Below are 24,232 nucleotides of genomic sequence, written 5' to 3' on the forward strand. Positions count from 1 at the left end.
TATGTTTGTCGCTGGATGTTAAATAGCACTCTCCTATGCAATCTTTGCTTGATTGAACTCTCCTGTTTTTGACAGTACAGGAGAAGTTCATTTAAACCCACATTTTCAAATATCTTTGCTTTGAGCAAGAGATAATGGGACATTTTTAAGAACTGTCTGCTGAACTGAGTTCTTGCCCCTGCCTGCAGTTGGRAAGGAGATCTTTAACTTTGCCCTCAAACACTAATTGTGAGTTAACTCATTCACAGAGCCAGGAGATGGCAGTAGGAATAGCACCTCCGACTCAGCAGAATKCGGTTTTCTACAAATATGGTCAGCGACATATGGAGGTCAGCCTCAGACGAGGCTGCTGTCCTTTGGATGAGAATGTAGTGAATGGCAATGAACTCCCCCTTAGCAGGGCACTACAACACTCAGAATTTGACTCAGTACTTATTATATACTTATTATATACTGTCATTATGAACATGCCATAGATTCACAGTAGACTATATTTTTGGCTCGCACTGATTACGTGTGAGGTGTTATATTGCTTTCTCCTGTTCATGTATACTCTTTCCTAGCTGTTACATTTTTACAAAGGAAAGGAACAAGCTGGTAGATCCTTTTCTGTGGTTTATATATGTTCAAAAAGAATCTAAGCTAAACTCAACTTTAAACTATGATCATAATGCACCCATTGATGGAGATTTGAAAAGATGCCATGCTTAGGGGAAAGAAGTGTATTTGTATCTTTTGGTAAACTTTGAAGAGTGAATATWCATTATAGTGTTGCCGATAGGTATAGAGTTTACATCTCAACAAGTGACCCATTTTGATCCAGTTCCACTGCCAGTAGTGAAGGAGCAGCTCTTTGTTATTGTAGGTCCTAACAAAAAAGCAAAACTTTTGCTATCAATTCTGTATCAGCTGGCTGGCATCAACCATGCTGACTGCATCTCAGCTGCCTTTACCAGATAACAGCAAGGGACAAGACACCCACTGTGTGTGTTATCACAGCTTGCTGCCATTGGAGAAGTGCTTGTACTTGGTGGTAAATGCAAGTCACAGAGGGAGAAAAGGGTTACGCCAGTGTAAGGGGAAAATAAGTTTGCAAAGGAAGAAAACAGTGGATTAAATATTTAAAGTGTTTAAAGCTCAGCATGGGGAAGAGATCAGCAAAAGCACACAGGGCAGATAGGCCTCCAAAGGCATTCTAGATGTTGAATTCATTTTCATTTAAAATTCTTTAAAGTCTATTTAAAACAAGCATTATGACTCTCACATGAGTAAAGCAGCTGGATATTAAATTTAACCAATTGTTCTTGAACATCTTTCTAAATGTTTCTGCCAAATATTAATCCTTTTTTGCTAATAGCTTTCTCTACATTATGTTATTCATTAGTGTATTACCGGATGACTTCAAGCTTCTTTCCAGGTTCAAGGATTAGATCGTGAAAGTATCACATGAGAATTAGTCAGCAGCAGTTACAAATTGGAGACAGAACAGAGAAGTCTTTGGGAGATTTTAGGGCTTCTGTTTGGAAGATTAAAATCAAATATTGGACTAAACCATGCCTGAACACAGCCACTCAGCAGTCTGGGAAGGGCCAGGGGCTATTCTCCCCTTGGCAGCCTACAGAGGAATGTGTACCACCATTTGGTTATTSTGAGAGAAGCTGATCAAGTAGGCTYGGAAATGGGGCAGATAATTCAGCCCTGCCCATAAGGCAACTACTGAGTTATTTAGGAGAAGGTGGAGGAGAAGAAAAAAGGTTAGACTTACCTTGCTCTGCCCTTGAAGGCAGCACAGTGTAGCTCCAATATGAGTGAATTTACCTTCTGAATCTTGTGGTTGATATTTCATACTGTTWAAAAAAAAATGTTAATGAAGGAATTTCCTTTCACTATGAGACCCAAACTGCATTGTCAAAATTTTCTGATGAAAACTTGTGAAAATCTCTGATTTCTTTAGTGTAACATTGGTCCCTCTAAACCATCTTTGTGTTTTCTGGGGCTGATGTGTTKTATCCTACGGATAGGACAATTAGGCACATGTGTAAAGCTGCTGATGCCGGCAGACTTCTTGACAAGAGTCAGATTAGGATGATTACACCCTTAGTGTTTGCTTTTSTATCTGCATGGTTGTGTGAGTTGCAGTCAGCATTGAGGACAGGCTGGGTGTGAGGTCAACACAGCAGTTGCCTGCACTGGCGTTGTCAAAGGGATCCAAGAAGCAGTAGCTGATCAGTGGAGCTAACCCAGCTTGGCCAGTGCTTGCTGGTCCTCAGCTTTAATAACATATTGCATATGTGTGTGAATATTAACAACCAACATGCTTTGCAGAAGGTAAATGTTAACTGGAAAAAAAATCTGAAAATGTTTCACTCTCTCGCATCTCCATGCTCACACCTCGCTTCACCTTTCTACCATATGTCTGGCACATCTATACAACCTCTCTTTCCTCCCCTCATACACAGTCCCTCTTTCATGCCACTTCCTTACAGAAGACACACCAAAGTGCCCTGCAGGTCCAGCAGAAAGCCGAAGTGCTGCTACAGGCTGGGCACTATGATGCTGATGCCATCAGAGAGTGCGCTGAAAAGGTGGCCTTGCACTGGCAGCAATTGATGCTGAAGATGGAGGACAGGCTCAAACTGGTCAATGCCTCGGTGGCGTTCTATAAAACCTCTGAGCAGGTGAGCTAAASCATCCCTTATCCATGGCACAACGTACTGCCACAGCAGAGGGAAGGTCCTACCTCTGGCCAAGATTACCAGTGTGATTTCTCCAGTCTTGTGGAGTGCTGAGCTGTTGCAAATACTACTCAGGCTGTGGGGAGGGTCCCAGGTTCAGCAGAGAGCTAGATTCCCCAGGAAGGAGCAGTGCTGGTTTGTCTCCCTTTTCCTGAGTGATYCCAAAGGTAGGAAGAATGTGGCTTCAAACTCATCCCTGCTCTACTTTATAAACTGCCTTCTGTCTTCTGATGTGTTTGCATGTCTCCAACCSCACATTAGGCTCAAACCAACCCTCCTAGTACCTGAATAGGACCGATGTGAGCCTTTAGGTGACCTGCAGTTGGTCAACACCAGTGTGAATGCATGCAATGATACACAGTGCTGAGAGCTGTGGGATTTCTACCCTGACCCTGAGTGCAGAGRGTCTTCTACTAATAAGCTCACAGCATTGACAAAATTAACTGAAAGGACATTTGCTCCAGCAGTTTAGCAGTGCTCAGCCACATRTGGAAACCAGAAGTTGAACTGGTCAAAATTGCTTCTCTGGCAGGTACAGTAACAAAAAAAGGGCATTTTGAATTATACAAAAGCTTTCATACTAAAATTTTCACTAAAATTATATGACAACAATATTGTTCATGACATTTTTTCTGCTGTTTCCTTTCCAAATGGAAGACCTTCTGAAATCCTATCATTTTAGTTTAAAGTCTTAATGTTGGTAGAGTTCATTTTGAGGCATATAAAGCTCCTTTTTCCTTGAGCACTGCTTGCAGTTAATTACTTGATATTTTGTGAGCAGCRCTAGCCAGTGTTTTCAATAGCATTTAAACATCAGATTGTCAAAAAGAATGACAAGATATGAAGTGATTTCTCTTAAATCCATCTGGAGCATTACAGGTGATTGGAGACAATTACAGCATAAATCACTAAATGTTGACACAACTCTACTTCATTCTAGGCATCCATGAATTGCAAACACATTCTAGTTGGCTACTGGTAAAGTTGGATTATTCATCCCTTGCATAAACAGATGCAACTGGTGCTGTAGATGTTCAGACAGCCCGGCATGATGTAATTAACTGCAGCTAAGCAGTTCGTGTAAGAATGGATTTTGCAGGAGCCTGTGATTTTACAAAAGGGAACAGCAAATTCTATTGGAATCTGTATTGTTGTTACCACAAAGTTAGTTTTKGAATTTTAGATTCAAAATTTTGAACCTAGACATAAGTAGGTTTTAGCACAGCAAAGTATGTCATTATGGACAGAGATTATTTTTCTTTAATATCCAGTGTGCAGATGATCCTTTGGCTACTTTTTGGTGTCATTTGTTTAATGCATTTTTAAGAATGTTTAAGATGAATTCATTCTTTGTAATGAATGTCCTTCACTGTGAAAAATTTCAAACAGATTTACAATCCCTGATGCACTCAGGATTGAAAAGAATTACTGCTGCTGGAGGACTATGAGAAATGAAAACCATTAAGCGATTCATTAGTGCTGTAGACAGTCAAATAAGCTGGCCAAAATATGTGTAGCCTGTAATTTATCAATTCATGCTCTTCCTGTTTCCAAGTCACAAAGAAGCATACTGCAGTGCCCACCAGTTCGTTTGTTAGTTGTGTCTATTCAGCAGATATTTGGGGCAAAGATCATTCAGTCTTTGAATGCTCATAAACTATCTGCTGCAAGTAGCCTGTCTCCCTCTCTTGGGCTGCATGACTGATCTACAGCCCTTAACAGTCTGTTTCCTGACTGGATGACAGTAGATTTGCTGGATGTTGACTTYTCTGAATGTCTAGGGAGAATAGCCTGTCAGGGTGGCCAGAGAGACTGTCGCAACYAGCCAAACTTTTTTACGCTTGTCTTCCCCAAAAGCATTATGTTTGTCATACACTGGTGGAGCCATGGCTTTCGTATTGTTCACTTTCTCTCTAACTACATTGACAGCCTGTTTTATATTTATTTCTCTCATCCTGTTAAAAAATRGTGATGATTTTTACATATGCAAGGGAAGTCCTGTTTGGGAAGGTGTGGACCTCATGCTGCCCATCTGCTTTCATTAATCTTTGATGTCTCCAAAGCCCAAAAGGGGATCAAAATTCTTACAAAACAAGAAGTAAAATGGAAATGCATTTTGGTGCTAAGTAACACTAGGGTACTTGCTCTTCAGTGGGTGTTCGAAGGCGAATGCAGGTTTGTATCCAAGCAAGCAGCTGATTTGAGATTGTCAAAGGTGAAGATCCTGGAACAACTTGGCAGTAGGATTAACTGATCAACTCAACCTCACAGGCTTTGAATGGAGCTTGAGGTATTCATGAATACAGCAGACAGCCAGTGATAGCAGGGAGGGACCATGTGATCCTAGTGTCTCTTCCAGGCCTGTGCTCTTAAGCTTGTCCTCTGAGTATAACTGWATTTGGCTAAAGGAATGAGTAAGAAATGGGTGAATGTGGTTAGCTGGACCTCCAGCAATAAGTCAGTGGATGTTGAATGATCTCAGCAGTGGAGGGTGTAGGAATAGCTCTCTGGTAGAGAAGAGGAAAGTTCCAAACGTTTTAGAAAACACTTTGCAGATTTCTTCAGTGTGTGCAGGAAAAAGAGAGTCATCCTCAGGATCTGCAATACAAAAGACTGGGCCTTAACTGGAGCTGCTGCACACACAGTTTTCAGGCTGTATTGGTTTATTTACCTCATTCCTGTTATTCTACTAAGATAAAAGAAATTTGTTTAAGCCCTGTATAGGGAAACACCTGCATCCACCTAGGTTACTGCACTGATTTAATTTCTGTTGGTTTCCATCAGCCTTTAAAAGGCTGTATAGGGAGCAACTAACGTGCAGCTGAAGTGAATTAGTTCCAGCTTCAGACCTTATTTCAGGAAAGTATTTAAGCAAGTGTTTCTGTTTAAGTATGTGCTAAGTCCCTTGACTTCAGTAGGGTTTAAACACATCTAAAGCACCCWTCCAGAATAGGGATTGTTTTCTGAGTGATCCACTGGGGCCAGACTGATGCCTGCCCTGGTACAACCTTTTGAGCTTCTTCCCTATTATCCATTGGAAGGGAAGAACAATATAGCACCACAGAGAACTGAATCTCAAATGGCAGAAATCTCTAGAGTAAAGAATAACTGCTCTAGGGTAAAGAATAGCTGATAGATCATTCYGTCCAGGGCCTGTTTATACCCAGTTAGCTTCCATGCCATGGCAGGATGGATCCCATGGCCCATTGTCCAAAATGCTTAGATTTGAAATATTTTCAGTTGTTAGACTTTTACTGGATGTCATGTTCCTGATTATGTTACTGAAAACCAGTTATCTACAACAATTATGCTCTGGGCATGCTTCAGGTATGCAGCGTATTGGAGAGCCTGGAGCAAGAATACAGACGGGATGAAGACTGGTGTGGAGGCCGAGATAAACTTGGACCAGCAGCTGAGATAGACCATGTCATCCCTCTGATCAGCAAACACCTGGAGCAGAAGGAGGCTTTTCTTAAGGTCTCATTTCAGTTCTCTAATAAATCAGGAAAAGTCCTGAAAGCATTAGTCCTAAAGTACTGAGGAGTCAATTTAGTGCAGCATTGCTGAGTTTGAAAGTTCTGCGGTATAATTCCAGTTCAGCTACTGGCTGGCTGTATAAGCCCTAGACCTTATAGGTGTGGATAAGTGTTATTATCAATGCATATCTCAGAGAGAGATCATTAGGACTAATTATGTAGTATTTGCATTGCACTTGGAGGCTGTTAGTTGTGCAAATTCTAAGTATTATCCTCAAAATTGCTTATAATGAGCATTATAAATGACAGATATTATATGGCATTTTTGTGCTGGCTTATACAAAACACACAGCATTTCAAATTCAATTTCAAATTCCTTCCTCCAAGCCAGTAACTAATGAATTAGAGACAACTGAAGCAACTGTGTCTCTGCAGGGCAGCACTAGGATAGAGTCTAAGCTTTCCTCCTGCCTTCCAGGTGCTGCTTTGTAAGAACTGACAGGCTGAGAAGTCAACTGGCAACCAGCCTCTCATCTTCCACTAAAAATGATATACAGCCTAAACTACTCTGGCAGGCAAGCCTTAAGATGTGGCACCTATTGACTGTACGTTTTTGGCAGCAATGAGTACATTTCGTGAGAGATGAGTTAGCTTTGGCTAAGTTGAAAATCTGCGTGATGTACTAGCTCTTTACACACAGTTGTTTTATTATTGTCATTAATTAGCCTTAAGATATGAAATCACCCACTATATTCAAAATGACTCATGTATTTTAATACATTTATTAGTTTATTAGCTGAAGTGTGGTTTGTTGACTTTTAGCTCTTGAGTTCCTGTATGAAGGCAAAGTCTCCCTGTAGAACAAGCAAAGAGCTTCCTYGGGTCACCCACTCTTTCATTCGTCATCTTTACTAACTCTGCTTGGCTGGGGCTGTTTTCCTTAGGCCTGCACACTGGCACGTAGGAACGCTGAGGTATTCCTCAAGTACATCCACAGGAACAATGTCAGCATGCCTGGAGTAGCAAGCCATACAAGGGGGCCTGAGCAGCAAGTGAAAGGTTGGTGCACTGATGCAATGACAGCATTGAAGGTGTTTTGTTTGCTTCTGTGGTCAAAGACAATTTTGCCCTAATATTGTAGAATGCCTAAATAAATAGACATATATCAAACACAAGTTCAGGATACGTCCTGTTGCTGCTTAGCACAGGACAAAGTGTACCCCAAACTTGCTTGTCCCTTAGATTAATCTGCTAGTTTTTGCCCCTGGAATAAGCCTAACATTTCAAATAATGGTATGTCTGAGATGTTTGAAACACTTCCACTCGTCTGCTTAATCGAACACTTGTTAATCTATGCCTAGCGATGCTACAAGGTACTGATAAAAGTGAGCAAAGAAAATCTGCAGAACTACACCATTTTTTTCTTAGTGTTCGCTTACTTACAAAGCTGCAGAAAGATACAGCTTAATAGCAATGCAACCRTTATATATGTGAGAGGGATGGAACCTTGGGTGATTGTACAGAGAGGATGAAAATACTGTAACAAAGAGATTATTTTTCTTCCTTTCTGTTGATAACAGTTCCTCAGCATTAATCTGATATTTACTCTTTTTTTTCCCCCCCTCCCCACTGTCATGGGTTTGTCTACCCACAGAAAATGACTGGAAAAAACTATTGGAGATAAAGATATTTGCAGTACCTTTGAAATGGACACTTTAGTTCAGAATAAAAGCACTGTGTTGTAGAACACTTACTGTGTTTCCAAAGCAAAGTCATTAATATGGAAAAAAATCAGTTTTACTTGGGATAAACTGTTTACACAGAGACCTGATGAAGGAAGCCCATCACAAGCTTCCAGTTAATCTTCTCAGACAGAAAAAAATCCTGATGTCCCCAGCAGGACTGCCATGCAAGCTTCTGAATTCTGCCCTTAATTTAAGAATTACAATTTTTTTGACAATAGTAGATGTCAGACTTGCAAATTGAGAGGGACATGTCCAAATCCATTTGGTGCAAGCAGAGGTGGTAGATAAGCARTGAATATCAGTAAATTAAAAAAAGGGCTTAGGGTAAGAGGAATTATTTATAGTGTGCTGTCGATGATCATAACTCAGTGCAACTGATTGAGAAACTGGACTCAGTTGTTTAATATAATCAGTGTGGCTGCTGCCTGGGCTGCGTCTGTCTAGGCCCCCTCTAGTGGATGTTCCGCTTTAAGGATAAGGGAGTGTTATCTGTGGAGACAKTTACCAGCTCTCTGATACTGAGCTCCATTCACAGCAGTATCTGGGGTGAGCCATAGTACTGCCAGTTGCATGCAACTTAGTACATTTTAATTGGAAAACCCAGATTTAAAACTGTTTGTCACTGATATGGTGCAAATCTCTTGCAGTCTCTCTGTATCTTCAAGTTAAACCCACAGTATGTTTTTTAGAACTGAATTGGGCCCTTTCGTGAAGTTGATAAGGTCTGGCTGAGCACTGTTGAGTTTTGAAGTAGAACATATTTCCTAGGCCCCAGAGAGTAGCAGCTCTTTACATGCCTGTTCTGATCCTGGGTGTCTGCTGCATCCTCTGCACAAGGAAGAAGTTGGGGGATCGATACGCAGGCCCCAACCCAACATCGTGGCCCGGCAGTTACTGTGTAAGGAGCACGCAGAGGCTCCTGGGCAGCACTCAGCCGTACAAGAGACCTTACCGGGTATAGCAGACTGGAGACTCCAGTCTCTTTTCCTTGTAGGTCCTGACTTTTCTCCTCCCAGGTCAGCCAAGCCCAGACTCCCAAGTAAGCAACAGAAGAGAATGGAAGGGCTGGCAGTAACACACGCCAATACATTTACTGGAATGCATCCCAAGCTCTGTTCTAGCATCTCTTCCTTTCCCAGATAACCCTGGAACTGCATTTTCTTTTAAAACAGCCTTTTTGATCCAATACTTATTTTTAAGAAATACTGTCTCAGGAGCCTTGCCCTGGGAGTTTGGTCCTGTCAGCGTGAGTAAATTCAGCTTTTTATGGCTTATTTTTGCATGCATTCACAGAATCACTGATCATTCAGTCTTTTTCCTTTGCCCTATAGCCATTCTGAGTGAGTTGCTACAGAGAGAGAACCGAGTCCTTCACTTCTGGACCCTGAAGAAGCGGAGATTAGATCAGTGCCAACAGTACGTTGTCTTTGAACGCAGTGCCAAACAGGTAGTGTAAAAAAATCACTTTGACTGTCTTGACAGTGTGTAAATACTCCTTGTATCCGTGGGATGCCTCTGTGTGGAGTTCCTGTTGCAACACTGGGTTGTATTTAAAGACTGTAACTTTTGGCAGCATGGAAAATATGGAAAATACATATTTTTAAYGCAGTCTAAAAAAACAAAGCCCAACAGGCAAAACCCAGTATTTTTGCCAGGACAGATTAATTTCCAGTTTTATTCATCTATTTGAAAATAAGTGCAAGAGCAAACTTGTTTTACTTAACTATTGCTGAATGAGAAAAACGTTTTCTCCATGTGCAAGGTTGTCTGTGTACAGGTAGAATTCCTACTCTCCTTTCTCTCCTGGGAAACATATAGTACCTTGGGTGCCCTCTCCCATCTGCTTTAATTAATGCATTCTTCTTATGTGTTCCTAGAAAGTGTTGTACTACACACAGTATTAAGTCCCAATGGACCAACTATCCTTCATTTGGCAGATTTTTGTCAGAGGATTAGTTCTTGAAATACAAATACTGTTTGTTTTGTTTTTCTTTTGGTTGTTTTTTGATATTCACAGGCCTTAGACTGGATTCAAGAAACAGGCGAATATTACCTCTCTACTCACAACTCCACAGGAGAATCAGCAGAGGAAACTCAGGAACTCCTGAAGGAATATGGGGAATTCAGAGTACCTGCCAAGGTAAGCAGTGACATGAATCTAATTATGGCATCTGCCTTAGCCTGTATTTATGGTCCTCTTCTAATGCTTTAGATCTCTACAATAATATTCTCTTGATTTTGTATTTTCTTCTTGTCATTCCTAGCCCAAAAGTGAAATTTCTTTTGAGAATTGTGACATTTACTTTTTAGCAAGACATGAGCACAAAAGGGAGGTTTTCTTTCTGTTGGTCTGTTTTGGTTATGAGGCATTTTTACTCTGATCAAAAGGAAGGGAAAGTTCATTTCCCATGTAGTGTCACAGCAACCTCATGCCTAACTGGGACATACCCATCCTCCATCCTCAGTCGCACAAGGAGAATGATACAGAATAATATAGACTAATTAATCCATAGCCTCTGAACATATCCAAGGTCATCTTGGATTCACTGTTTCTTCTGTCATTACAACCACAATTTGTTTTTATTAATTCCAGCTGGACTGATTACAGATGATCATTCATCTCGTTATAAATGTTCCACTGATCCCAGTGAAATACTTTAATACTTTGTAAACTCTGGGGTGAGCATTTTTTAATACAAAACTGCATTACCAAGAATCTGTTATTAATTTATGTGGAACAATTCTGAGAAATCCAGAGTTTTGCAAAGTAATAGTGATTGGATCCACTTCAGACAAATTAATTCAGACCATATAGGTAATTCAGATACAGCGAATCCACAGGGGTATTAACGTTCACTGATAAGGATCAAAATTGCAAAGTCAGACTGGAGCAGAACACAGCTTTGGTATTACATAGCTTCATCTCACTCTGTCCTGAAATTGATCTTCTGTAATCCTTAAATTCCTCATTAGGCTGTCCATGTTTGCATGGGTTTCATTCACAGAGTTTGTGTTCTTTCTCATCCCTTTCTTTTTTCCCAATTTTGAATGTTTGTGAAAATGAGGGATAAACAGCAGTGGATAGAAATGAATTTAATTAGACAGGATTCATGCAGCATTCCTTTAACAATACTTCTCAACTCTAAACATCCATAGTCAGTCCACTTCCAATCATGTTCTCGTTTATCACTTAACTTTGATCAGAATAATCTTGATTCATTCTGAAGTTTCCAAGCTATTTCAACTTGTGACTTATCCCAAGATTGGATTTTATACCTTGTTCCTTATTGACCATTGCCAGCTGTTCGTTCCACTGACACATCTAGTCCTGCTCCCCTGACTCTAGTAAATCATTTTTCTACAGCTGACCTGAAAGATTTCCAGTGCCACATGCAATATCGTAAATGTTTGTCACTCCCAGATGGACGCTATTCTCAAAATAAGTGGTAACTAAAAACCTTCCTGATCCCAATAGCTTTCTGGCCAAACCAACTGTTTGGAAAGCAAAAACATCGGTAGATCTGGGGAACGAAACACCCTTTAAATACAACATGAAGACAGATTTTTACTCCTCCATACCTAGCATTGCTTAAATACGCAGTTAATTTGCTAATGTGGCCTCTGATTCTGCTATTCAATTATTTTCCTGGTGACATTTCTTGAATTTAGTTTTGTGTTTGAAATCTGCTTTCTGGTCTGACATGCATTTGTCCTTGTGTGACAATTGCTGACAGTGTCATATACCTGACAGTATGTCTTGCTTCAGGCAGAGTGGAAAGTTCTCCCCATCTCTGAAAAGCAGATCTCCAGCATCTATGGGGATACAACTGATTCTTCTTCTGTTTTTTGAGAGTTAAATTKCAATAGCCAATATCTCTGTTTTTATAAGTACTTTTGAATTGGCTCAGACATCAGATCCAAGCACCTTCAATTTCTGGGACAGATTTGTAATCTAAGCTAAAATTTGTCTTTAAAATTTATAACTGTCCCCTTTGTGCCAGATTTGTATGTTCCTCGACATTGAATACCATGGTGACTAAGAGTCAATCAGTGCTCAAATAGAATAGAAAAGACCTCTGGAAGATTTGAGGGCTTAGTGTACATTTTATAGTGCAAACCTCTCCCAGTTTGTAATTCTCCAGCTGGAGCTGACTGGGAATTTTATAATCAATCAGGAGTTAGTATTTAAATTCGATTTGTTTCTAAAGCAAAGATCAGTGACTCAAACCCACTTCATTGGCTGATATCTGGTATACTAATGACCTGCCTATGCTAGTCAGCAGGTCGGCAGATCCACCAAGATACAGATTCGGAGTAACTGAGTACATTTCATGATATGTGATTTTTGTATTTTGTCTGCTAGTCGAAGGTACACAAAAAAGGTTTTTGCTTATGAGAAGAAAATGCATCTAATTTCCAGTATGTTTGCCTTAAGTTTTTGTGTGTGTAATTTCAAAACTCTTAGCTTTTTGTGTCTCCTACAGCTTCATATATGTCCTTATAAAAATGTCATTCCTTCATATTGTACTGGGGAAAGTTTAAAGCAGCTAATACTGTGTAAGATGAAGTATATACTCTGTTTAATGATGTACATAAAATTGTGAGCTGCTTCTGACTATGTGAATTAAATGCAAAGGAAATAGTAATGTAACAAAACTGTAYTTTGAGCAGCAAACAAAAGAGAAAGTGAAGCTCCTCATCCAGCTGGCTGACAGCTTTGTGGAAAAAGGACATATACATGCCACTGAAATTAGGAAGTGGGTCACCACTGTTGACAAACGCTACCGTGACTTCTCTCTCAGGATGGGGAAATACCGCTACTCCCTGGAAAAAGCCCTTGGAATCAATACAGAGGTACTGTAAGTCCATGTCCTGCTAGCTTTTTTACCAAAGTTGAAAGTCACAGAGGGAAATGAAGGCTATAAAATGAACGCTGCAGGTTATCATGCATCTATTAGAAACACTTAAAATTAAGGTACCCTAAGAATTGTTCTTTCTGAAGAGAAAAGGCTTATTAATTGTGACAGATTAGTGAGATAAGAAGGAGGAAGATGAAGATCAGACTTTCTAAATAAATGTTTGCACCTTTTTCAGGAACACCGTACAGTACTAGGAAGGAATGGGAAGTGTATTATTTGAGTAAAAGTATATATTACTTTTAGTGTAAAAGTATATATTAATTTTAGAGTAAAAGTATATATTAATTTTAGTGTAAGCCATAATCTTGTTCTCACACCATCTTCAGTCAAAACCAGGATTTGACTGCAGGTTTCCACATCCTTTAGCCAAATGAAAAAATGATCCCCAATCTCATTTCTGAACTCTTTTAGGTGAAACAGAGCAATTCAAGAAAAACAAAAATATGATCCTCCTGCTATTCCCTGGCTGCAGTCCTAGGGAGAATGTCAGAGGCAGAAATGCTTGAATAGCTTTCAGTTGACCATCCTGCAAAATTAAGCATCAAAGAAGGATGAATAAATTCCCTCACTTACACCTTCGAAATACCTTAAAAATCTCTGTTTTAGTCTCTGTTTTAAACAACACTACTATTAGCTTTCTGGAAAGGTATTTCCATGACAGAAGGCCACTGGAAGCAGGGATTGCTGTGGGCTCTTATTGGGTATTGCTCTACTTTAGCAGACTATTTATGAAGTCAGATACAAAGCAATTAATTTAGATATGAAGGAGTAAGGTAAAATCTAGACCTTTGTCTATGCCTRTGCCTACACAGAAATAAGAACGGGGACTCTTTAAATTCATAGTCAGTATTTTTAAGATTCTCTCCAGTGTAAGAGYACGTGAAAGGTAATCTCTCCCTTTCTCTCCTTAGTTCTTCTAAATCTTTTTGAATTTCCTTCTTTCTGCTRTTTGAAGTTCTGTCTTACTTTTGTCCCTTCTTATCCATTTAACCTCCTGAGCATGCTGCCTTTTACAAACCAGCAGGATTAACTGAATTTAAAATCTACGCTATTGCTGTTTCTAGGATAACAAGGACCTAGAACTAGATATTATTCCAGCAAGTCTTTCGGACCGGGAAGTAAAGCTGCGTGATGCAAACCATGAAGTCAATGAAGAAAAAAGAAAGTCGGCTAGAAAGAAAGAGTATGTCCAAAAACTCTCTCAGTCTGCAGTGAGACATTATCTAACAGTGATTCTATGATATTTGCATGACCAGAACTGACTGACAGCCCTATCATTCCTTTCAGCTCTAGGACTATAGAGATAGGCCTGCAGTGGTTGAGCAGAAGCTGTGACTGTAGGCTAGAGGAGGATTTCAGAACATAGAGTTTGATTATTATTATTTTTTTTTAATTAGAAGTTACCTTTGGGAAGGGAAAGGAACTTTGATTAGATCTTCGTGTCATGGAGATGGTCATTGTYGTGATGTCTTTCCAGCTGTATGGTAAAAGTAGATTGCATAGAAAAATTGAAAAGCACCTGCACATGCCTAGTTATAATCTAAACTCCACTGACATCAAGGGGAGTTGACTGTGCGTTTCAGTGAACTCAGATTTCACTAAAAGTTCAATTTCAAGTTTTGCTGGATGTAGGACTGATAGAATTGAAAGTATTTCATGCTAGAGTAGGCATTAGGAGAGTACTGTTACTTAAAATCTAGAAGCTATTTAATTTTTCAGTATTTTTTCTTAGTTTCTATGTGATAATGTTAAGGAAAGCRTTAATGTAAATGATCCTTCTCAGTCCTCTGAAATATCCGCTACAGTGAATAACCTTGATAAGAAATTGTTTCAACTTTAAGGGCAGAGGTATGCTTAGTTGTCTGTGGCACATTTCCCACTGCAGCCACTGAAGAAGAGTGGTTGTTGGTCTCTCCACAAGTCTGGATTGCATCTGGTCAGGTGCCAAGCTGCTGAAGCCTCTTTAAGCTGGAATTCTCTCCCAACTCCACCAGTATTCCCACTTAAGGTCAAACTTCAGTGTGACTTAGAGCTAAGTACTTGTGAAGATACAGGTCCTGTGAGTCACTCTCAAGTCCTGATTCATGTRAAAAAGCATGGACGTTGCTGAGAATCAGTTGCCCATTAAGGCTGAGCATGTAGAGAGCAAATCACACCACCAGGCTCTAGAAATACAAGTTGATGGAATTTTATGCAGAAAAGGTATTTAAAAAATAACCTTATAGGTTTGAAGTGCTATGTCATTCATGGAGTCGGAAAGTGCAAGGTGGGGGCAGCTGAAGATTTAGAGTGAAAGTACACCGATTTATGAAGACAGCAGAAGGAAGTTCTGTTTTCTGTTCATCRTACAAATGCCTGTCGTGTCCAAGGTGTCTAAAATACTTTCTTCTTCCAGATTCATTATGGCTGAGCTGCTTCAGACTGAAAAAGCTTATGTCAGGGACTTGCATGAATGTTTAGAGGTAAGTTACAGTCTGGAGAGTCTCCAATATTTTCGGGAAGGACATAGCATCCTGTCATGCATTAGTAGTGCCATTCACTGTAGCACAAAGTGCCAGTGCAGGGCCGGTTTATGTGGGAGTGCCACTATCAGTGAGTTAACTACAGGATTGTTCTTTTGCAGGAGCATTGAGGGAAGATAAAGAGCCAGGGCTGGAGAGAGCAGGCGAGCTGGGTCCTGCTGGTGGTGGGAGCTGGGTGGGCAGCAGAATGAGTTTTTCTCTCACTGGCAAAACCGTGCCCTGTGCTCCCTGCATGAGGCTGTGAATGTCTGCAGCCTGGGGACACCTGACTGTGAAGGTGTCCTTTATTTGCAAAACTGCACTTAYCCCCTTGGAGAGCAGAAACAGTTCCATGGGACTCAGCAAGGAGCGCTGTTTGTGAGTTGACCTGAAATTTGTTGGTTTGCACTCTTTTTTGAATTATGGAGGATTTCCTTAAGAATTAACACCCATTCCTTTGGATGATACTAAGCTAGAGAAAGAGCTGGATTTGCTCTGTCAAATAGTTTGCCTAGGTATGCTGAAGGGTGTTTCTGAARGGTCTCTGATTCTCATGGTAAACAGCAGAGTGAGTTTCTGTGTAGTCTCTCAGCTCTCGTGTTACTGAGGCTAGAAAGTAAGCTTTATGCCTCTAATGCTGCTGAAGTGGCAAACGGAAGTTTTAACTGTTTCTGCCAGCAGTTCTTGGCCACCAGTTGGACAGCAAAGGCAGGTGTTGTTGGCATGTTTTTGCTTTTCCCTCAGACTTCTTCTTRGCATCAGCACTCTGAATTTCTCAGGAGAGCTTTTTGTGACACTGGAACATTAATTTTTTTAGCTTGTTTGTTTAATCTCAAAGTGCAAATCTCTTGTCAGCCTGTACCTTTGGCAATGAACAGGGAGATCGATTCTTTTGTACTGCCTTTACCCTCAAAACTAAGAATTACTGGTGTCTTCCAGACCTACCTTTGGGAAATGACAAGTGGAGTGGAAGAAATACCCCCTGGGATCCTTAACAAAGAACACATCATCTTTGGCAACATCCAGGAGATATATGACTTTCATAACAAGTAGGTTTCCCTAACATTTCTATTAATGTCTACTGATTTTTAAAAAATGCATGTATATACATGTACATCTATGTGGATTCTGCAATGAACATACGCAGTAGAGTGCACACAGAAGTATAAAGTAATTGATCCAATTTGAAAAATATTTTATTTCATTTTTTTTCTTCTACAAAAATGAATTACATTTTTGCTTAAACTTTGGCTGCAGTTGACTAAAAATGTTAAAGTTGTGTCACACCAATGTTTTAGTCCAATACACACTTTCCATTTCATGGCACTGTGTTTATGCTTTACATATCTGTAAGATAAGTAACTGTTCATCCATTTGAGGAAGAATGGGGCACTGAGATAGTGAGGCATATTCCTTCAGTTTTACAGATGAAGAAATGAGGTCTTCTTGATGAATATATAGTGTTTCACACATGTAGTATTACAACATTATCCCTATCACAGTATGCAAGAGGAGACCTCAGGCTCCATTATACCTGCATGAGATATACCTCAGCTGGGTGGATGTAAATCTGTATGGCATTTTTAAATGTAAATAGTTCATCAAAATTAAAGGAATGGAATGTAAGTTTTGAAGTTTATCATTCCTGACATTGTTTCCCTGCTATAATGTGAATGCAATAGGAGTTATATATATAACATATAGGGATACTGAATCCTCTAAGTTCAGTCTGAATTTCAAAGTGTGTCTTCAAGTTACACATCAAAAGCAATGCACTTTGAAAAACAAATCAGAAAACCCTTCCCCCTTAAAATTCTGAGAGACTTTCAGCACTTCAGCCAGTTGAAGGTGCTGTGCTGGACTGCATAGATGTGGTCCAGCAGAGGCTGCCATATTCATGCTTTTGAGCAAGCAGCTTCAAAGCATACCAGGATATTAGATTCAAACTACTTACTGCATTAAAAAGGCCTTTACTTAATGAATGAATTTACTTCCAGCCCACATGAATTGCTCAGTCATATCGACAAATATTCTTCCCCATTTAAAATTGTACTGAGATCCACCAGTTACTTTCCCACTCCCTTTCTCCTCCTTGTGATGCTGTATTTTCTTTTTGGTGATTCTAACTGATGTCAGGTGATTATTTCTCCTTTTTGACTTCCCCTCACTCCCAGCCACTGCCCACTTCAACCCTTAGTCATGCCCCCCAGCTCCCTGCTGCTGCCTTTTCTCCCTTCTCTGATCCATTCTCCTCCAGGCTACTGCTTGTGCATCATTCTTTTCCCCCCACCRCTTCTAGCAGTGCTAAAATAAACTTCTCCCTTTATTGACTCCCTTCCCTCCCTTGGCCAGGATGCTAATGCATCCCCGACAGAATTTGGGGCTGAGGAAACAGTACATACAGCTACTTCTCCTTCTGCAGCTTCTGTTTCATGCTCATCTTTCCACTTAGGCTCTGCAGATCTCTGTCTGAAAACAGAGATGTCAATCATTGTGCAAGGTGTTGGGAGGGGGCTGATTATAAAATCTCTAATTTGGGAGTTAACTACTCATCCACAAAGTGTCAGGCTTGTTTTAAAATGCCCAGTGCACAGAGTTTGGTGATGGAAACCTGAGAGCTTCAGTGCTCCTCTTTCTGCTCATGCTCTCACCACTTCACAAGATTTTTTTGAAGATTCACTGTCTGGTTCTTGTGTATTGCTTTGCCTTCCTGAGCACACTGACCCCCTCCTGAGGATTGTTATCTTTTCCTTTCCAGCTGAACCATGCACTGTTGTGCTCAAATAATGAAGCATCTCTTGGCAAGGACACACTTTTTCCACAGACAGCACACTTTTGATTAGCCTTATAATCAAGATACAAGCATTAATCATTAACACTGATCAACTCATTGGTCATCTGCCTCTCCTGATTATTTGACTGTGACTAATTATGTTGCTGTCTTCTTTTTTTCAGTATTTTTTTGAAAGAACTAGAGAAATATGAACAACTGCCTGAGGATGTGGGCCACTGCTTTGTCACCTGGGTAATGAGGCTTTTTATTTTCCTTATTTATTCGAATTAATTTCTCCAGCACAGACAGAAACARCCTGGGAATTGGTGCAAGGGTTATGTCCTCAGTGACAAGTGAGAACAAGGGCTAAACTGGAACTAGGACTGCTTCCCCCTTTATCTCTCCCGGGGTGAAAACTCCCTGCCTTAACTCTTGAGCAACAGTTTGAAGTATTTCTAGAGCCTCCGTCCTTGACCCAACTGACAGCACAGCTTTCACCCCTGCTGATTCAGCAGCCAGTTTGATAGGAGTGACATCCATTCCTTTGCACACAGGAGGACGCATACTTAAAATCATAATGTGCCCTCTTTGGAGAGAATTTCAGCAATACATGAGGCCTCTGCAAAGGCACAAAATCAGATCAACATTTTCGTTCAGAAGTGAATGTCAAAGTGCTGAGTGACTGGGCTGTCTCATTCCATTAGCCAGTGGCAGCTGTTTGAAATTTTCCAACAGAACTTTTGAAATCTTCATGCTAAAAGTCTTAAGCACATGGAAGTCTCCAGGAATTAGCTATGGTAATTTGTATGAAAATTTTCTTCTCTTCAAAATATTTACCAGGAAAGTCAGCCATCTTGGTGATTTTTCTGATGGTTTTATTCATATTTTAAAGCTGAGAATTAGTATCTTCAAAGTCATTGTGGAACATTTTCATTTACCAAAAARAATGAACATGTTTGGACCATTTCAAACAATTTTTTTAATTAAAAARATAGGATAGAAATATTGATAAAAGGGATTCAGAAATACTGCTTACAGAAAAGAGGTTCCATATTTAAAGAAAAACAGACACATTTAAATATCATTCTTTGCAAAATCTTCATGGCTCTTTTAAGATAGTACTACGTCGCGTCAGTAATAGTACATGTCCAGAGCTGTGTGTATGGTTATGCACATAAACATAAAGCTGCCTGGCCAGTTGCAGGATCCTGCTTATTTAGATACTGGTATCAAAAATCCAATAGGAGTCAACAGAGGCGGTCCTCCTCTTTAGCCTGCCTGCCTCCCCAGAGACACGAGTTCGGTAATATGAAACTGCTCTAAGGCAGGAGTGCACAGATGCTTTTAATTTCCTCTTAAAAATAAATAAATTAGGAAAAGAAATGCAAAACACTCTTAGCACAACATAAAATTTGAGCCATTAAAATTTGAACCAAGGTAGGAAAGGCAAGTTTGGGCCAAGCCTCAGAAATCTGAGCCAGCCTCAAGTCAAAAAAGTTGACTCTAGCCAGTTTGAACTAGATGAATCTCTTGCCCAAAGTTTCCATAGTGACTTTATCTGCATTAAGCGCTCTTAGAARTTGTATTACAGCTTCTTTAAAATATTAGGCCTTCCCTCTGTGACACTTGTTAAAGAAAGCCTTCCATAGCCATTATATGGTGCACCTCATACCCCCCAGAACTGCTCAAGTAAGGTATGAACTGCCTGTAATTCTTCAGTTTTAATTTGCAATTCTCTTGTTGCTGTGAGAGATGGGGGTTTATCACCTGTATTTATCCTAGTGAGCCATGATGAGAGGCTGTGGAAGCAAAGTAATAGCTTATCTGGCTTTGATGTTTGTTTTCACAGGCAGATAAATTTCAGATGTATGTCACCTACTGCAAAAACAAGCCTGACTCCAGCCAACTCATCCTGGAACATGCAGGGACTTTCTTTGATGTAAGCAGCCATTGCCATTTTCTTTCAGTACACATACTGCAGCTGAAGTACTTCCTCTTTACATCGGAGCAGTGGATTCCTTTTCGTCCTTTGACATTTTGGTTTTTCATTCCACTGTAAATATCACATGCTGTAAAAATTTACGTGCTGTGGTGTGACACGTGATCCTCATCAGTATAGCAAGTCATTTGTAGTGGAGACAGACGTTCTTACGGGAACCTGTGTGCATTATTCGGACCCAGGCCTTTCTAAAGATCTGGTTCAGATGTACTTTCTTTTTCCAATTTTAGTGATAARATGAAAAGCAGATCCTGTTACATTTTATGACCTCAAATCCCTAAGTCCAAAACAAGATCCTGTCTTGCAGATCTTACTCACCCTATTAAACATTTGCCTCGTCATGTTTGTAAGAACTCCATTGCCTGCAATTAGACTATTTCCTATGCAAAACTAAACTTGGTGATAAACATTTGCGGGCTCCAAACCCAGTTTTGTAGACTGAGAAAAGTCTTCAAAGCTTTTTGGTACTTTTAACTAAGCTTTCCCTCTGTTTTTTGGAACCTGGCTTGTCCCTGTTTTGCCGTGCTTTTCTGACAGCCTACAGGCTTAAGTAGCTACCTTTCTGAAAACATACTAAAATTGTTTTCCAAAACACAAAAAAATCCTTTTACAAATGTAACCACTCAGCTGGAACCAGCCTGTGGTATAGTTGACAGCAGATATGAATCAACTTCTCTGGGTTTAGTGTGTACCACTGATTATAGTCTTTAAATTAAATTCAACATTCAAAGATCTCATGTGAGGCAGAAGAAAAGTGATGAACATCTTTGTCTTATTTTAAGTGCTTTGTTCTTTGTCCTGTTACCAAATTGTCTCTCTAGAAGTAAACTTGAAGCAAAATGATTTTCCAGGAGGTGGCGCTTGAGCCTGATGAATGGTTTATACTGGTTCATGAGATGATAAGGTTTTGGGCTGTGTTAGGTGTTTATCTGTATTGTTCACACAGATTAGAAACTGTTTGCTCTGCTAAACTTTTTCAGTCCAGCACTGGATGTGGGATGGAAACCTTCTTGCTCTATAGTGAAAGTTCATGTGTCAGCATCTGCTGTTTTGCAAGGAGAGATGTTTTTCCCCCATTGGTGGGAATTTTGCTGGGCTGCCCCATGAGACCTGTGCAAAAGGAAAAAGCTGGCTATTCCCAGAAACTTTTCTAGACTTGCAGTCAGAGTGACTAAACTAGTGCAGAGCAACTGTAAATCCTTCTTATTTTGATTTTGGAGGTRATGTGTTGCTGTTGTGCAGACGGCTGCCCAGGTGGCAGGGCAGCGCAGAGTCTGGCTCTTGACTAATGCAAAGAACATGGCTGGTTCTTTTCTTCCAAACAAGACCTGGAAGTTCCCAAAATGCCCTTAAAAAGAGAGGGAATTGTCTAGAATAATACCATTTTATAAGACATCTGCTTGAAGATTACAAGTGTAAGAAACTCCCAGATTGCTTAGACCGTCAAAGTGCCACCTTTGAAATGAAAACAAGCAGTCTTGGTTGTCCAAGTCCATGGAAAATTTGCAGCTTCAGGGCTAATTGCAGGACTTAATTGATTAGCAGAAGGAGCAAAGAAAAGTGACATATCTTGGCTGTAACAGTGAAAAGAATTAGTAGTAATGTTAGTGTAGCTAGGATGGCCTAAGGACATAAGTGAAGCCATATCTATAGAGAAAAGCAGTATCTCTTATTAGACCAGCTGATACAGGTGGAAAATTATGTGCAAGCTTTCACTTGTCAAACTTGTCTAATTTATCCTGTAGTAATGTCTAATAAAACATGAAGATACTTCTGTAATTTATCCTATAGTACTAGTTATTCTAATAAAAGAATGAGATGACTCTTTCTGTTCCCTTTGGATCTTGCTTTGCTAAGATATTCTGAAGCTGTTGGTATGGTTATCCTGGCTAGAAAATGTGTAGGGAAAGGAACTATATGCTTCTCTTTCGATAACTGTAGTTAGACTCATTATTTTGTTCAAACTTTTTATATCTGACCTGTTCATCATCTAAGAGTATTTACTACAATATTTAAAACTATTCTCAGTTCAGTGATTTCAAAAGTAAGTGATGTTTAATATATTTACCAATTCTTAATATTTGTAGTACCATGTACTTCAGGCTAACCAGGTATTTTTAGTTGCTACCATATGATACCGACACCTCAGTTCCAGGGTCAGAGAGAGGACCTGCAGGGAGAATGTCCCTTTCCAGCAGTCTGTTTGTTTGGTTACTATATAGCACTGCCACTGCTTTCTTGCTCCACGTTCCCCACAGCAGGGACAAGCTGGCCACTCTGCAAACCCAGTCTACACAGTCTGACCATGAGTAGGATGCCCTGGGAGCATCCTGACACCACAAGGGATGCCCCAGGGAATGATTCTGCTGGGGGCATGCCCTGCTCTTCAGAGAGCTGGGAGGAAGGAATAGTGCTGACTTCATGATTTAGATCTTACTAAATATTCTAGAAAAACAAGTGCATTTAGCCAGCTCCAGGAAGTTCACCGACCTGGCAAGCTGAGGTCTTGCTGGGTCCTGCGGTTACTAGCTAAGTTCCAGCAATATGCTGGGCAGACACTGTTCCTGTTTAGAGCCAGCCATGACTCAGCTTCATGCGAACTCCACTGTCCCCTAAACTGAGCCCCTTCCCTTTTGGGTGTTGTTCAGGGCACCAGTGCAAGTTGTTTCAAAAACAAAGTTACCTAGTAACAAAAAAAAAGATTTGTGTGAAAAGTGGCTATTTTTTGCATCCCAGTGTAAAGATAAACACTGATGCTAAAACTCCCCCAGCAACCTCCCTAGTACTCAGCAGAAAATCAGGCTATGTACACAAAGAAAATCTCTCTGTCCTTGGCAGCTCTTACACCTTCATCTCCTGTGACTTCTTCCCTTTACAGCCTAATATTTACTCTCCAGTAGCTGCAAATAAGAATTCCTTCCATTCTCCTTCCCCATCTGTACCCTTAGAAACTGAACATATCCTGATGGCTAGAGATTGCCCTACCTGAGGAGAAGGCAGAGATTGCCCAGGATCCTTCTACTCGGGGTGCATATGGAAGGAATTTCAGGCTCCTGTACTTAAGTGCATAATCTCCTCCTGTAGGGCRCCAGGAATCAGATCTTGAAAGGCTTTTAGATCTCTTAGTATGTGTGTTATGGTTTTCTGGGATTTACAGGAGMTCCCAAATGCCACTGGAACCAGCTGGAGGGAGGCAGCTGGGCCCTTTGCAGACCCCACCAGTTACCTATCTGAGATGCCTCCAGAAGTTCATGAGAACATAATAGCAATCAACCCAGGCATTTAGGATGTGATTGAGTTGCCAGACCAGAGGTATTCAGTGCTATGATAGGTATCATACGGGTGTCTGTTCTGCTCACAGCTGGCACCTCAGAACAGCACAGGTCTATCAGCTGTGTGTCAGTCCTGTTAGTCCCATGCGGACATTTCAGTTACTTCAGAGCTCTCAAATGGTACTAGATGCTGATGTGTATGCAGCTAACTTGCACCTTATTGATGGAATTTGATTTCAATGTTACTTTAATTGAGTGTGAAGACTATGCTTTCAGCTCTCATAACCAAGAGAAACCAGCTGACATGACAAAAAAGCCAAACATAAGTCAAAACCTGTGTAGTTTACTCACCACAGCCTTAGGTCAACTTGCACAGTGCTCCAGCAGTTGAAATGGCCATAGGGGAACTCTGCAGTTTATTGCCAACCTCTCTGAAACAACATTAGAATTTGCATGTGAGTTTGAAGAGAGTGAAAAAAATCTRAACAAAGAAATGCAGAGATCCAAAACTAAAATTATTTATGGGTAGTTCTGTCTAGCAGGAGGCTAAAAGTTTTCCGTGACTGACTGCTGTTTCTGTCTCTTGTAGGAAATTCAGCAAAGGCATGGTCTGGCCAACTCTATCTCTTCTTACTTAATCAAGCCTGTCCAGAGGATCACGAAATACCAGCTTCTACTGAAGGTACCTTAGGGACCTTCCCAAGTCATCTCATGCAAAGCCGTTCATAGGTTTAATGAGTTACCTTTTATTGTTCAGRTAGCTGCCTCATCAGACTGTTTATGACCTGTGAGTAGCATTGCTGAGCTGCTAC

General features: G+C 40.4%; 1 protein-coding gene across 1 annotated transcript in view; it reads left to right on the forward strand.

Moving 5' to 3' along the window:
• The window catches only part of KALRN (kalirin RhoGEF kinase), a 515,456-nt gene that overhangs the window by 345,241 nt on the left and 145,983 nt on the right, over window positions 1–24,232 (forward strand). Inside the window, exons 17-28 of the mRNA XM_085311032.1 lie at window positions 2,460–2,678; window positions 6,063–6,212; window positions 7,156–7,270; window positions 9,288–9,403; window positions 9,974–10,096; window positions 12,628–12,810; window positions 13,940–14,058; window positions 15,271–15,337; window positions 16,316–16,425; window positions 18,332–18,401; window positions 19,999–20,088; window positions 24,010–24,102. Coding sequence (XP_085167158.1) covers window positions 2,460–2,678; window positions 6,063–6,212; window positions 7,156–7,270; window positions 9,288–9,403; window positions 9,974–10,096; window positions 12,628–12,810; window positions 13,940–14,058; window positions 15,271–15,337; window positions 16,316–16,425; window positions 18,332–18,401; window positions 19,999–20,088; window positions 24,010–24,102 — 1,455 coding nt within the window. The remainder of the gene's footprint in view (window positions 1–2,459; window positions 2,679–6,062; window positions 6,213–7,155; window positions 7,271–9,287; window positions 9,404–9,973; window positions 10,097–12,627; window positions 12,811–13,939; window positions 14,059–15,270; window positions 15,338–16,315; window positions 16,426–18,331; window positions 18,402–19,998; window positions 20,089–24,009; window positions 24,103–24,232) is intronic.

The sequence above is a fragment of the Rhea americana genome, unplaced genomic scaffold (assembly GCF_003343005.1).
Source record: "Rhea americana isolate MKP2758 unplaced genomic scaffold, rheAme1 scaffold_33, whole genome shotgun sequence".
NCBI classification, from domain to species: Eukaryota; Metazoa; Chordata; class Aves; order Rheiformes; family Rheidae; genus Rhea; species Rhea americana.